The 16,035-nt window shown below is 45.5% G+C and overlaps 1 protein-coding gene across 2 annotated transcripts in view; it reads left to right on the top strand.

Annotated features, from left to right (window-relative positions):
- Positions 1–16,035, top strand: part of upb1 (ureidopropionase, beta) — a 150,203-nt gene that overhangs the window by 101,977 nt on the left and 32,191 nt on the right. For both annotated transcript variants that reach the window (XM_059983320.1, XM_059983319.1), the window contains exon 6: positions 13,441–13,610. In XM_059983320.1, the coding sequence (XP_059839303.1) occupies positions 13,441–13,610 (170 nt within the window). The remainder of the gene's footprint in view (positions 1–13,440; positions 13,611–16,035) is intronic.

The raw sequence follows: 16,035 nt of genomic DNA, 5'->3' as shown, positions 1-16,035 counted from the left end.
GCTCTCCTACGTTGGGCCATCTGTTTGTGAAGTGGTTGTTTTATTGTGCTAGTGCTGCTCTCATTGCTCTGTTTATGATTGGGGTCCTTGGGGTGGACGAGTTTCTGTCTCAGGCTGTTTGGAGATTCGTAGGCTTGGTATACAGTGACCTGGATGACTGAGAACCTTCATCTCAATTCTTAATCTCCTGGCTGGACACTCCACCCAGACGGAACATTTTCCAGTCTGGTCTGGTCTTGCCAGAAACCTCTTTAAATTCTAGTGACTTCAATCTCCCTTCGTATGACAGTTCCAGTCAGTCTGCCCTCCCTCTTGGGCAACTGTTCCCTTTCTCAGGCAGGAGACCGGAATTGCACACGGTAATCTATGGTCTTACTAAGGTGATGCATAGTTGTAGCAGGACATCGGGATGGAGGCCGGTGACTAGCTGGGTGCCTCAGGGATCTGTTTTGGGCCCAATGTTGTTTGTAATATACATAAATGATCTGGATGATGGGGTGGTAAATTGGATTAGTAAGTATGCCGATGATACTAAGGTAGGAGGTGTTGTGGATAACGAGGTGGGTTTTCAAAGCTTGCAGGGAGATTTATGCCGGTTAGAAGAATGGGCTGAACGTTGGCAGATGGAGTTTAATGCTGAGAAGTGTGAGGTTCTACATTTTGGCAGGAATAATCCAAATAGAACATACAGAGTAAATGGTAGGGCATTGAGGAATGCAGAGGAACAGAGAGATCTAGGAATAACTGTGCATAGTTCCCTGAAAGTGGAGTCTCATGTAGATAGGGTGGTGAAGAGGGCTTTTGGAACGCTGGCCTTTATAAATCAAAGCATTGAGTACAGAAGTTGGGATGTAATGCTAAAGTTGTACAAGGCATTGGTAAGGCCAAATTTGGAATATTTGTGCAGTTCTGGTCACTGAATTATAGGAAAGATATCAATAAATTAGAGAGAGTGCAGAGACGATTTACTAGGATGTTACCTGGGTTTCAGCAATTAAGTTACAGAGAAAGGTTGAACAAGTTAGGTCTCTATTCGTTGGAGTGTAGAAGGTTGAGGGGGGATTTGATCAAGGTATTTAAAATTTTGAGAGGGACAGATAGAGTTGACGTGAATAGGCTGTTTCCATTGAGAGTAGGGGAGATTCAAACGAGAGGACATGATTTGAGAGTTAGGGGGCAGAAGTTTAAGGGAAACACGAGGGGGTATTTCTTTACTCAGAGAGCGATAGCTGTGTAGAATGAGCTTCCTGTAGAAGTAGTAGAGGCCAGTTCAGTTGTGTCATTTAAGGTAAAATTGGATAGGTATATGGACAGGAAAGGAGTGGAGGGTTATGGGCTGAGTGTGGGTAGGTGGGACTAGGTGAGATTAAGGGTTCGGCACGGACTAGGAGGGCCAAGATGGCCTGTTTCCGTGCTGTGATTGTTATATGGTTATATGGACATCATGCCAACATTTTTCTTTTCCCGAGTTATACTGCATCCACAATATTCTTGAGCACTTATTCAATCTGACAATTGCCTCGAAGCCTCTTTTAATGCTCCTCCAAAACCTTCTATCCCAGTTTTGTGTTGTAAACAAACTTAAGTTCCTTAAGGTTGTCAGAGCCGGGGATGGTGAAGTGGGGATAAGCTCCCAATAGCCTTTGACAACCAAGTTCAACTCCTGGCCTTCACGCTTGGCTTAGCTGCTGAGCCAGTGGAACTATTTCTGCTGACAGAAGAAAGACCAAAGGTGGGTTACTGGCTCCTTGAAGTCAGTCGCTGCATGCAGAAGGGACTCATCGGCCATGGTTTGCAGCTCATGTAGAAGAAGGGAAGCCCAGATCAAACCTCCACTGCCTTACAGCTCTATCCACTTGATGGAATAACTGCTGACTGGCAACTACTGCAACACCACTGGTGCCAAACTGTGCCGTTCCTTTGGGTTCATCAATTGCATGTAAAACCATAAGGCACAGGAGCAGAATGAGGCCATTCAGCCCATCGAGTCGGCTCCACCATTCCATCATGGCTGATCCCGGATCCCACTCAACCCCATACATCTGCCTTCTCACCATATCCTTTGATGCCCTGACCGATCAGGAAACTATCAACTTCCACCTTAAATAGGCTCAGCATTATCCCAACAACACACACAAAGGACATGTCAGGACGAAGGGTCTCGGCCTGAAACGTCGACAGTGCTTCTCCCTATAGATGCTGCCTGGCCTGCTGTGTTCCACCGGCATTTTGTGTGTGTTGTGTGAATTTCCAGCATCTGCAGATTTCCTCATGTCAGCATTATCTCCTTGCTTTGATATGTTGTTCCCCTTGAAATAAATGCTAACATTGCATTTGCCTTCTTTACCACAGACTCAACCTGTAAGTTAACTTTCTGGGAGTCTTGCACAAGGATGTCCAAGTCCCTTTGCACCTCTGATGTTTGAACCTTCTTCCCATTTAGATAATAGTTCACACAGTCATTCCTTTTACCAGAATGCATTATCATACATTTCCCAACACTGTATTCCATTTGCCACTTTTTTTGGCCATTCTTCCAATTTCTCTATGTCCTGCTACAATCACATCCTCCTATCTTTGCACCATCTGCAAACTTTGCCACAAAGCCATCAATTCCGTTATCCAAATCATTGACAAACAATGTGAAAAGCAACACTGATCCCTTGAGGAACACCACTGGTCACTGGCAGCCAACCGTGAAAGGCCCCGTTTATTCCCACTTGCAGTCTCCTGCCTGTCAGCCATTCCGGCATCCACGCCAGTGTCTTTACTGCAACGCCACAGGATTTTATCTTGTTAAGCAGCCTCATTTCTGGCACTTTATCAAACACCTTCTGAAAATTCAAGTAAATGACACCCACTGCCTCTCCTTCGTGCACCCTGCTTGTTACTTCCTCGAGGAACACTTAACAGATCTGCCAGGCAAGATTTTCCCTTTACAGAAACCATGCTAACTTTGACTTATTTTATCATCAGTCTCCAGGTACCCCGAACCCTCATCCTTAACAACAGGTTCCAACACTTCCCCAACCACTGAGGTTAGGCTAACCGGCCTATAATTTCCTTTCTTTTGCCTTCCACACTTCTTAAAGAGTGGAGTGACATTTGCAATCTTCCAGCCCTCCGGGACCACGCCAGAATCAAGTGATTCTCAAAAGATCATAACCGATGCATCTGTTATCTCTTCAGCAACCTCTCTCAGGACTCTGGGATGTCGTCAACCTGGTCCAGGTGACTTGTCCACCTTAAGACCTTTCAGTTTGCCTGGCACTTTTTCTTTTGAAATGGTAACGACACTCACTCCTGCTCCCTGACACTCACAGACCTCTGGCACACTGCTAGTGTCTTCCACAGTGAAGACAGATACAGTGTTCCCATTAAGTTCATCTGCCATTTCTTTGTCCTCCATTACTATCTCACCAGCCTCATTTTCCAGTGGTCTGACATCAAGCCTCACCTCCCTTTTACTCTTTGTATAACTGAAAAACTTCTGGTATCCTGTTTTATATTATTGACTACTCTGCCCTCATATTCCATCCTTTCCCTTCCTATAGCTTGTTTAGTTGTCTTTTGTTGGATTTTAAACACTTCCCAATCATCCACCTTCCCACTCACTTTTGCTACCTTATATGCCCTTTCCTTGGGTTTATGCAGTCCTTAACTTATGTAGTTGCCTACCCCTGCCATTTGAGAACTTCTTATTCTGTGGGACATACCTATCCTGCACCTTGTGAACGATTCCCAGAAACTTCAGCCATCTCTGTTCTGCCGTCATCCCCACCAGTATCCCCTCCAACCCACCTGGGCAAGCTCCTCTCTCATGCCTCCGGAATTCCATTTATTCCATTGCATTACTGATACATGTGAGTTATGCTTCTCCCTCTCAAACTGCAGTGTTAATTCGATCATACTCATGTGGAGGGGAGCCTGCTGTATAGGCAACTGCGTGCTCTTTGTATCGTACTGTCCTGTCTTGTGTACTGGCTCTGCACCCTTTTATGCTGGTTGATGGCTTTCCTGTAGGCAGGTGAACAGAACTGCACGCAATACTCCAACTGCTTATACAACTTCAGCATAAATTCCCAACTCCTGTACTCAGTTCTTTGATCTTATGGAGGCCAATGTGTCAGAAGTTCTCTTTATGACCATATTACACGCCATGGTAGTAATGGACGCCATTACATCTCAGCGTGTCGGAGTCCTGAGTTCAGTGCAGGCATGGTCTGTGAGGAATCTGTCTGTTCATCCTGTAATTGCGTAGGTTTCCTCCGAGTATTCCAGTTTCCTCCCACTGTCCACAGATGCACTGACTAGTAGGTTAGTTAGTCATTGTAGATGGCCTTTGACTAGGCCAGGGTTAATGAGGTGCGTTGTTGAGGGGCATAGAAGGATCTATTCCGCACTGTATCTGAATAAAATTAAATAATAGTGATGTCCCTTTCAAGGAATTCTGGAACTGTCTTCCCAGATCCTCAACTGTTCACCGCGTCACTCCTACTCTGGTTTGTCACCTCATCCTTTTCAGCATGAAGTTCCGAGTCCCGTTCGCCTGCTCGTATCTGCCCGTGAGCTTGGTTCATAAACAAACTTCCTGAGGAATTTGGGAACTCACATCTGAGACTTTGCACTGTCAGGAGACAAATTACAGTAAAATGGAAACTGCACATTGATTCCTGTAGAAAGCACTTATCACAGATGCTATATAGAATTGCCATTAAATGCAGTGAGGCTGTAATATACAATAGGAACTGGCAATAGTTTTAAGATCCCTGTTGTTACATTTTATTAACACTGAGAATTGGGTGGCTGCCGAATTTGTTGTATTTATGTGGTGCACATCTTTCCTATAAGCCATTAAGGATCAGCCCAGATATATGCATAGACGTTAAGTGAGGCAGCAAAGGGTAATATGATAACAGTGTTTGATTCCAAAGATGAGGGAGAAATAGTCTGTACATAATATAATTTACTGTAAATGTAATTTATATTTAATTATGCCAAACTATTTCAGACTCCCCACATTGAATATGCTCTAATAATTTAATATTTTTTCATTGTTTTCCCCTTGTCCGGTATTATAATTTGACGTAAGCCATGCTCCCATTCACGATGAATTCACATACATCAGCAACTACTTCTCATGTTCCCTGTCAAATCACAACTTATTCATAAACCTTGAGCAGTACTCTGATTCTTACCGTGAAAATGATAACTGGCCTCCGTCTTCGCTCCACTTGGCCCAGGCTGAACAACAACAGCATTTCTGTGTACCACAGTATAACGTGTATCCTCTCATCTGGTTGTAGAAGGGTTTAACCAAACACTTCTCTTTGATTAAAGCCCCCCATTGCTCTGGGACCATCAGGGAGAGCAGAGCATCTCAGCTCTTTTTCTGTGTCCCGTGACCAACTGAGTCCGGTGGCCTTCCCAGCCTGCGAGGAACTTTCTTACTGATGCAGGTGCGTTACAATCCCACTGGCCAGCAGGCCCTGCTGTGATGTGTCTAGTGCTGCTGGGGCTCTGTAGGGAGGGGTAGGGGAGTGAGCTGTGCCAAGATTCTTCCCGATCGATATTCCAATAGGGGCTATGGATAGATGGAATGTTAAAAATGCCTGCTCTCTGTATTCAAATAATTTAGGCAACGTCTGTCTTATGCATGTCATACCGGGCTGGGTCGAGGAACCAGGGGTGCTGGGGATGATCCAGTCCAATTCTCTCTACGTAGAACATGCAACAGTACAGGTCTTCTGGCCCATGATGTCATGCTGACATTTTAACCTACTCCTGGGTCGATCTAATCTTTTCGTCTTGTATAGGCCTTCATGTTTCTTTCATTCACGCGCCTGTTGAGAGTCTTAAAAAAAAATCCCTAATAAAAACAACACTTGCAGTATGGTGGAAGTTCAAAGTGTCAGGGGGCAGGAAGTGTGTGAAGTTACCATAACTAGGGAGAAAGTTCTTGGGAAAGTGAAAGGTCTGAAGGTAGATAAGTCACCTGGACCAGGTGGTGTACACATCAGGGTTCCGAAAGAGGTGTCTGAAGAGATCGTGGAGGCTTTACTAAATTCTGGAATGGTTCTGGAAGACTGGAAAATTGCAAATGTCACTCCAAGCAGGGAGAGAGGAAGAGGAAAGGAAACCATTGGCCAGTTGGTCTGAGGAAAACTTCCCCTGAGGAAACCGTGCTCTGAGACATCATCCTTGATAATGAGCTCCAACATCTTCCCAACCAGTTTACGTAAGACACACCCTCTAGTTCAGGCAGGATCCCGATAAATCTCCTCGTCACCCTCGCTAAAGCTTCCACATCCTCTTACAGTGAGGTGAACAGAACTGAATACTGTCTTGCTGTAGCTGCAGGAATGAAGAGGACTGAATATGCTTTTCACGCAACCACCTACTTGTGCAGCAGTGGATGAGGGGAGGACTGCTGGCTCCCGATGCTGTTTGAGCTCGTAAACGTGTAGTTATGGCAGTCTTGTTTAGTCTGATGTGCCATTGAACAGTAGGATCAGTTGCTAGTGACGTGGTGGAGCGTGGAAACAGCTGCTGCTCACCCCAGCCAGGCTTTGTGGCTGAGCACCGTACGTGGCCAATCCACGTATCACTGGGATGTAGGAAGGATATGGAGTATCTCACAACCATGCAGAACGTGCAAACTCCACTCAGACAGCAGCAGATTGAACCTCATCGCTGCAGCCGTGAGATAGTGGTTGTACCGGAAGTTCCCTCGCAGTTGCTGTGGGAAAATGTCAGGACATTTGGCCGGTTCTCCCTCGATCCTGTCTCCTTCCTCCTGTCGGACAGTGACTGATTGCTGCTCAGTACTTTATTACAATTCACACTGACCTCTCTCACCGTAAACAACATTATTTTCAGGGAAGTATCCGGCATGCTATCCTTCTGCAGACCACAGCCGCATCCCAGTACTCTGGGTAAAGCTATCTGCCAATAAGCAAAATTACAAGCTTCGTTTTCAAAAGGGTTCACATGTATATTTTATGAAACTAGATTGCTGAGTAAATATTGCAAGAACAGTCTTAATGTAAGGATGACAATTTTTGCTTCCAGTTTCTCTCCAAAGAAAGCTAATAACTTCATGGACTGGATTTGTCCTATAGTTGCAGCTAGAACTCTCGTGCAATCACTATATCCTGAAAAATCACCCTGATTTTATGTTTGTTTTTGAAATTTGAAGACATTAAACCAGTTAATTGTATTTTCTGGGCTATCATTTAAAATGTCTGGGAGTGCTTTGATTTATGATGAGAAATTTGTAACTCCATTAAACTGTGTAATCCTTGCAGTATGAGCTCTTTGGGTGTGGGAAGGGCATTGCTACTGCTGCACAGAGTATTGTGCATTTGTTTTCACCAAGCTGCCTGCAGAAAGTGATTCTGGCGTTTTTATCTCTTTAGTATACCTTTTGATCTGTCTGAAAAGCTATCACAGCTGGTAAATAACACTCCACCAACAAAGGACCTTATTATGATTGTTGGTTGGGGCGGGAGAGGAACAAACACATTGTGAAACCCATTGTTTGTTAAACATCCTGTATGATTTTCCCAAGTGTGCCATTTCATTTGTGCAAACCGAAGCAAAGTCACATTGCTAACTGCTGAGAAAGTTTTACCCAGCCTGGTTCCAGCTTCCAGAGAACCCCAGTGCTGATAAACCCTGTGTTCCTGGAATCCACTTTGTTATTATTCTGTATAAATACACAGGAGCTACACACACACTTGTCAATACAGTTAAATAAGCATACAAATACTTATTCATGGGACAAAATAATTTATGAATAGAAGCTCCAGAACAAGCTTCATTATGAAGATTTTCTCATAATAATAATCACTTCATGTGTTATCAAGAATTCTACCCAACCATCTTTGTCAGAAAGTAACTTCTAGATCTCTATAACTTGTTTTTCTCAAATTCTTTACTGATTACTTTAAGTCTTTGACCGCTGAGCCAAGGGATATTGGTTGTTCTAGGCACATTGTGATTTAAAATCCCTCAATCTCTGTTCCAAAGGAAACAATTCCAGACTATCTGACCTTTATTATAGCTACCGCTTGCCCTCTGTCCATGAATCACATCATCCCTGAGCAGAACTACGCAGTGCTCAGCTGTGATCTGACTAATGCTTTATACAATTCAAGCATTGCCTTCCTTCCCTTGGCCAATAAAGGAATTAACCTGTATTCATTTTTAATCAACCTTTTTGCTTCGCCTTGCACTGCTGCCTTTAATAATCTGTGGACATGCATGCTAAAGCCCCTGTGTATTTACAGCACACAGCATCCTGCCATATACACCTTTCACTATGCTGTACCGGTGACCCCTGTTTCCATCCAAGGGGTCAGTGTGGACATGGTGGAGGATTACAAATACCTGGGGATACAAACTGACAATAAACTGGACTGGCCAAAGAACACTGAGGCTGTCTACAAGAAGGGTCAGAGCCGTCTCTATTTCCTGAGGAGACTGAGGTCCTTTAACATCTGCCGGACGATGCTGAGGATGTTCTACGAGTCTGTGGTGGCCAGTGCTATCATGTTTGCTGTTGTGTGCTGGAGCAGCAGGCTGAGGGTAGCAGACACCAACAGAATCAGCAAACTCATTCGTAAGGCCAGTGATGTTGTGGGGGTGGAACTGGACTCTCTGATGGTGGTGTCTGAAAAGAGGATGCTGTCCAAGTTGCATGCCATCTTGGACAATGTCTCCCATCCACTCCATAATGTACTGGTTAGGCACAGGAGTACATTCAGCCAGAGACTCATTCCACCGAGATGTCATAGGAAGTCATTCCTGCCTGTGGCCATCAAACTTTACAACTCCTCCCTCAGAGTGTCAGACACCCTGAGCCAATGGGCTGGTCCTGGACTTATTTCCACTTGGCATGATTAAATTATTATTTAATTATTTGTGGGTTTATATTGCTATATTTCTACACTATTCTTGGTTGATGCGGCTGTAACGAAACCCAATTTCCCTCAGGATCAATAAAGTATGTCTGTCTGTCTCCCCAAATGTATAACTTTTCTCCTTCTGGATTCAGTTCACAATGTGCCACTTTCCACAATCCAAATGACCAGACTGTCTGTAACTTGCTGCAGCTTAAGAGTGTATCTCCTCCCTTGTAAACCAACCACCTGGCCGGACTTTGTGTATCTGCAAATTTCTGTCTCACGCCCCAACGTTAAGATTGAAATCATCGCTAAGTATTGCAGACAGCACCTGCTGAGTGTTTCCAGTATTCTGATTTACCGCATTCATCGCTTTTGATCCTTGTTGGCTATCTCCAGTGAGTATAAATGAAAGCTGCAGTTGTCTCCAGTAACTTACTTTATTGTATGTGATGAATTTTCCTATGACCACTGTAAAAATAGCCAGCTTGTCGTTAAAAAGGAAAATACTGCAGGTGCCAGAATCTGGGAAGACAGCAGGGAAGCACTGGAGACGGCCAGCGGGCGCATTGTCGTTGACTTGGGTTTGGCTTCAGGAAGAAGGTCTTGTGCAAAGTCTGTGTCACAAACGTGAGAAACCCTTCGGTCCTGCTGTAGAGTCTTGGGCCGAAAGGTCTCTTTTCCGTAGATGCGGCCTGGCCTGCTGAGTTTGCGTGTGTTGCAGAGGCCGGGTGCGGTTTTGGGCCCCGTGCTTGTGAAGGATGTTGTGTAGATTCACTGGATCAGAGCAGATGTTCATTGTCAACACTCAGACCTGTCCACGTCTCCGAGTTGAAGTAAATTTATTATTAAAGTACATACACAACCCTGAGATGCATTTTCTTGCGGGCATACTCATTAATAACCATAATAGAATGAAAGGCCACACCAACTTGGGTATTCAACCAGTCTGCAAGAGACAAACTGCAAATACAAAAGCAAAAATAAATACATAAACAATAAATATCAAGAACATGAAATGAAGAGTCCTTGAAAGTGAGTCCATAGGTTGTGGGAACATTTCAGTGATGGGCAAGTGACGTTGAGTTAAGTTATCCCCTTTGGTTCAAGAACCTGATGGTTGAGGGGTAGTAACTGTTCCTGAACCTGATGACAAACTCATGAGGAAGTGGAGGCGCTGCCTTGCTTTCTTAGTAATTGCATTTACATGCTGGGCTCAGGACAGGTCCTCCAAAAATAATAACACCAAGTAATTTGAAGTATCCACCTTTGATCCTCTGATGAGGACTGGCCTATGGACCTCTGGTTTCCTCCTCCTGAAGTTAATAATCAGCTCCTTGGCCTTGCTGACATTGAGTGAGAGAGGTGTTGTTATGGCGCCTCTCAATCTCCCTCCTATAGGCCGATTCATCACCACATTTGATTTGGTCTATGACAGTGGTGTAATTGGAAAACTGGAATATGACATGGGACCGATACTTAGCCACACAGTTGTAAGAGTAAAGTGGGCAGAGAGGGAGTCTAAGTTCACAGCCTTGTGGTGCTCCTGTGCTGATGGAGATTGTGGAGGAGATGTTGTTTCCAATCCGAACTGACTGGGGTCTGCAAGTGAGGAAATCGAGGATCCAGTTGCACAAGGAGGTATTGAGGAGAAGGTCCTGAAGTGTATTGATTAGTTTTGAGGGGTTGATGGTATTGAATGCTGAGCTGTGGTTGATAAAGAGCATCCTGATGTATGCATCTCTGCTCTCCGGATGTTCCAGGGTTGAGTGAAGAGCCACTGAGATTAGCATCTGGTATGGACCTGTTGCACCAGTAGGCAAATTGGAGCGGATCCAATTCATCACCATCCTCTCCAAGCCTTTCATCGTTGTAGATGTAAGTGCTACTGGACACCCCCACAGTTGTCCCAGTTTCCAGTGACCCTGTGTTGACTGGTGCTTCCCCGCTTCCTCTGGTGCAGATTTCCTTTCTACAGAGACCTGGAGACGGCCCCCCCCCCCCCCGCCCGCTCATTCACCCACACCACGTGTGTGCTGGGCTAAATCCGGTTCACCATGATCCTCCCCTGTGCAGTGAGGAGAGACGTCAACCCCCTGGAGGAGCCAGGTTATTTTAATGGTTTAAATTGATTTTCAATGTGTTAGTAGCTGCTTTAAAAATGTTGGAACATGTTTTTCTATTTTCTAACTAACTCTTAATTTTTCGGCGTATCTTGAGGCTCCAGCAGATAGAAGAGCTCCCCTCGCTGGGGGGGCTTGATGTGAGATGGGGGAGTGCTGCCATGCTCCAGTAGTCTGGTGTCTCCTCACCTCGTATCGTTAACCTTGACCCATCGGGCTGTGTCTAACGGCCATTCCTGCCTCAGGTAGAGGCAGGTTTTCTCCCCAGTATACAGAACCTCACATTGCCCTGGGCTTTCCTTGCTGCCCTGCTGTGTACCCAGCGGTGTGTGCTGCTATGGGCACATCTGCCTTCAGTGCACCAGACCCAGTGCAGGATCAGATCTGCCGGTACACAGGATTTGTTTGGGAGCAAGCGCCTGGGGTGCAGTACCGGGAAACCGCTGCACTGCAGACAGGGAGCAGGAGAGACGAGTGTACTCTGAGAACGCTCGCTGTGTAAAGCCCTCAAGGCACCTCAGTACCACTTGTCTCAGGGCTGGCAACTTCTCACCAGAACACTTGCCATCTGGTTATTGGAGTTTTAGATTTGTCAATGGCAGTGGCCGTGCATTTATTGTCCATTGCTAATTACCCCTGAACGACAGGAGTGGTACCTTGGTGGCTCTGAACTCTGTGTAAGAATGGCAGGTTCCCACCCCTGTAGGATGGGATGTTACCACAATCAGGAGGTTATGTGTGTCATTCGGTGGCCTCTCTGATCGTCAGTGAGTCATTGGCCAGATGCCAGGTTGGAAGGGACCTGTGCACCCAAGCTGAACCTTTAACTTCCACCCTGCCCTTAAATTCACTTGGGCCATCTCTGACCTCTCCCTTGGCTTTGTAGATCTCTCGGTCTCCATCTCTGGAGACAGACTGTCAACCAACATCTTTTATAAACCTATTGATTAAAGCGTTATCTTGACAATACCTCTTCCCACCCTGTCTCCTGTAAAAATGGTAATTTCCCTTTTCTCAGTGTCTTGCCACATCTGCGGTTTTCCTTTCCAGGACACAAGGGATGTCCTTCTCCTTTAAATACAGGGTTTCCTGTCCTCCACTATTACTGCTGCCCTCACCTGTATCTTGTCCATTTCCCATACATCTACACTAACCCCATCTTCCCACCACTGTAATAGTGATAGAGTCCCCCATTAGCCTCCACATCCATCACATTACACCATCTCCAAAGGGACCCTACTACTAAATATATGTTTACCATTAGACATCGGAGCAGAATTAGGCCATCTGCCCATTGAGTCTGCTCCACCATTTCATCATGGCTGACCCATATTTATCTCCCCACCCCCCTCAGCTTTCCGCAGGGATTGCTCCCTCTGCGATTACCTTGTCCATTTGTCCCTCCCAACTGATCTCTCTCCTGGCACTTGTCCATGCAAGTGGCTAAAGAGCCTCACCTGCCCATTCACCTCCTTCTTCACCTCAATTCAGGGCCCCAAACAGTTCTTCCAGGTGAGGCAACGCTTGGCCTGTGAACTTGCTGGGGTCGTCTGTTGTGTCTGGTGTTCCCAGTGCAGCCTGCTGTACATTGGTGAGCCCTACTGTGAATTGGGAGACCCATCCGCCACACGTGGGACTTCCCAATGGCCGAACATTTTGCCCACCACTCTGGGTGGAAAACCCACCTCTAGCATCCTCCCTATACTTCCCTCCAATCGTCTTGAGATTATGCCCCTCATGGTAGCGCTGGAAAAAAGTCTCTGGCTCTCCACTCCATTTATTCCTCTTACCGTCTTGTACACCTCTATCAAATTACCTCTCTTCCTTCTTTGGTCCAAAGAGCTCACTCAAACTTTCTTCCGTAGACGTGCCCTCTAGTCCAGGCCGCATCCTGGTAAATCTCACAACATTCTCAGTGTGGTCTAACTGGGGTTTTATAGAGCTGTAACATTACCGGGTGGTTCTTGAACTCAGTCGCCCAACTAACGAAAGCCAACACACCATACACCTCGTTAACGACCCTATCAACTTGCATGGCAAATTTGAGGATCTATAATCGTGTACCCCAAGATCCCCCTGTTCCCCCACTCTGCTAGGAATTCTGACCTTCAAATGGATCACTTCACACTTTCCCGGGCTGAACTCCCATCTGCCAGTTCTCAGCCTAGCTCTGCATCCTGATAACATCCATTTGTAACAAGGACTTCTTGGGCCGGGTTCCCACTCCGTCTTGCTGACCCAAAATAGATTGATAAGATTGGCATCTCAGGTCCTCTTTGGTAACGTGGTGTTGGGTCTTGTGCTGAGCCCGTTGAAGGGTTTCTCCCAGTGACGGTGTAGAAGTGGCTAGGAACTGGTTCAGTTGTAATTTGTATGCATGACCTGTGACAGTTTTATTTCTCCACTTACAGTCGACGTATTACATGGAGGGAAACACAGGGCACACGGTGTTTCAGACTCAGTTTGGACGGATTGCTGTAAATATCTGTTATGGTCGACACCACCCTTTGAATTGGTTAATGTACAGCATTAATGGAGCTGAAATTATCTTCAATCCTTGTGCTACCGTGGGGGAGCTGAGGTAAGATTTCAATAGATACATTTAATATCAGAGAAGTGTATGCAATATATATCCTGAAATTCTTTTTCTTCACAAACATCCATGAAAACAGAGGATTGCCCCAAGTTAAACATTAGAACCCCAAAGCACCTCCCAAGTTCTAAGAGAACATAATAGTTTAATTTAATGATAACCATTGACAGCTATTCAGAATTTAGCCAGCACCCTAAACTCTGTCAGCCAAGTAGCATAAAGGGTAGTTTGCTGTGTCATTAACATCTCTGAGCTGGCACTGGGCAAAACATATGGAACCTCTTTGAATTGTGGTGAAGCTACACCAGACAGGTAATTTGATGGTGTAAGTTTTGTTTTCTAAGAGCTCCTGCCCCAGGCTTCCGGTTGAGAACAAGAAAAGGGAAGGGTGGGGTGGATGCAGGAAGGAAAGCACGAAGCTAGACTAACAAATCTCCAATACAAACTCAATTAACCAAATAAGCGGTATCTGGAAAGCTATACAAGGTACTGACAGGAGTTGTCTACACCAGATGGAAGCTTGCTAATTCAATCTGAGCATGCTGTCATGTTTAAATCACTCAAGCGTGCGTTTACCTCCCAGCTTCCGGAGCTGGGACAGCAGCTTCATCACTGGCAGCAAATCGATTGGAACCCTGAGTGCTCACCAGGGCAGATTCGGACTGGGAGGGTGAGCTGTGCATTGTGACAGCAAATTTCTTTCATTGGGATAATAGTTGGACTGTTCCTGTGAAAGTGGCTTGTCGTTGCTCTTCCCAAAGGGTCGAGATTCCTACACTGAGCCGAGCCAGAGGCGGTATGCCATCTGCTCGGCTTGAGTCTGCAAGATGCTGCAGAGAGCTGTGGGCAGGGCTCAGTGCCCCCTCTGTCTACACTTTTCACCGCCAACATAATCAGCGATGCACCCATCCCAGAGGTTCTCACTCCCCCCCCCCCCCACCCCATTGGGCAGAAAATACAAACGCATGAACCACTGAGCTCGAGCACTGGTTCTGCCCCACTCTTACAGGACTGTTGAATGGTTTCCTAATATGATAAAATTGATTCTTGACCTCATAATGACTTTGTTGCCTTGATGTCTGCCTGTACTGCACTTCCTCTGTAACTGTAACATTTTATTCAAGTCATAGAAAAGTACAGCACAGAAACAGGCCCTCGACCCATCTCGGCCATGCCAAAGCAATTAAACTCCCTACTCCATTGACCTACCCTGGGACGCCAGTCCTCCATACCCTTACCACACAGATACCTATCCAAACTTCTCTTAAACATTGGAATTCAAATCACTTGTGCTGGCAACTCGTTCCACATTCTCATGACCCTCTGAGTGAAGAAGTTTCCCCTCATTCCCCTTAAAGTTTTCACCTTTCACACTTAACCCATGACCTCTGGTTGTCGTCCCACGGAATCTCAGTGGGAAAGCTTGCTTGCATTTACCCCTTCTATACCCCTCATCAGTTTGTAATCCTCTATATCCTCTTAATAAAGTCCTAATCTATTCAATCTTCCTTGTAAGTTGAGTCCATCAGACCTGGCAACATCCTTGTAAATTTTCTCTGTACTCTTTCAATCTTATTTATAATTTTCTGTGGGAGGTGACCAAAACTGCACACAATACTCCAAATTATTCCTCACCAACTTCAACGTAACATCCCATCTCCTGCATTCATTGATTTGTGAAGACCAATGTGGCAAAGGCTTTCTTTACGACCCTAGCTACCTGTGACGCTACTTTCAATGGATTATGGACCTGTATTTCCAGATCCCTTTGTTCCACCACACTCCTCAGTGTACTAGACACTATGTAAGACTTGCCCTGGTTGGTCCTCCCAAAGTGCAACACCTCACACTAGTCTGCATTAAATTCCATCTGCCGTTTTTCAGCCCATTTTTCCAACTAGTCCAGATCCTGTTGCAAGCCATGATAGCCTTCCTCACTGTCCACTACACCCCCAAACTTGGTGTCATCTGCAAATTTGCTGATCCATTTAACCACATTATCATCCAGATCATTGATATAGATGACAAGCAACAACGGACCCAGCACCAATCCCTGAGACTCTCCTCTAGTCACAGGCCTCCAGTCAGAGAGGTGACCTTGTACTACTGCTTCTCCTACAAAGCCAATGTCTAATCCAATTTACTACCTCATCTTGAATGCTAAGCAACTGAACCTTCTTGACCAACCTCCCATGTGGGACCTTGTCAAGTGCCTTGCTGAAGGCCTTGCCTTCATCAACTTTCCAGGTAACTTCCATGAAAAGCTCTATAAGATTGGTTAGACATGGCCTACCACACACAAAACCATGCAGACTATTCTTAAGCAAAGCATATCTGTCCAAATACTCATATATCTGGTCCCTTAGAATACCTGTCAATAATTTTCCCATTACCACTGTCACCGGGTTTAAAC

The sequence above is a fragment of the Hypanus sabinus genome, chromosome 10 (assembly GCF_030144855.1).
Source record: "Hypanus sabinus isolate sHypSab1 chromosome 10, sHypSab1.hap1, whole genome shotgun sequence".
Lineage (NCBI taxonomy): Eukaryota > Metazoa > Chordata > Chondrichthyes > Myliobatiformes > Dasyatidae > Hypanus > Hypanus sabinus.
This window is presented reverse-complemented; position numbering and strand designations above follow the sequence as displayed.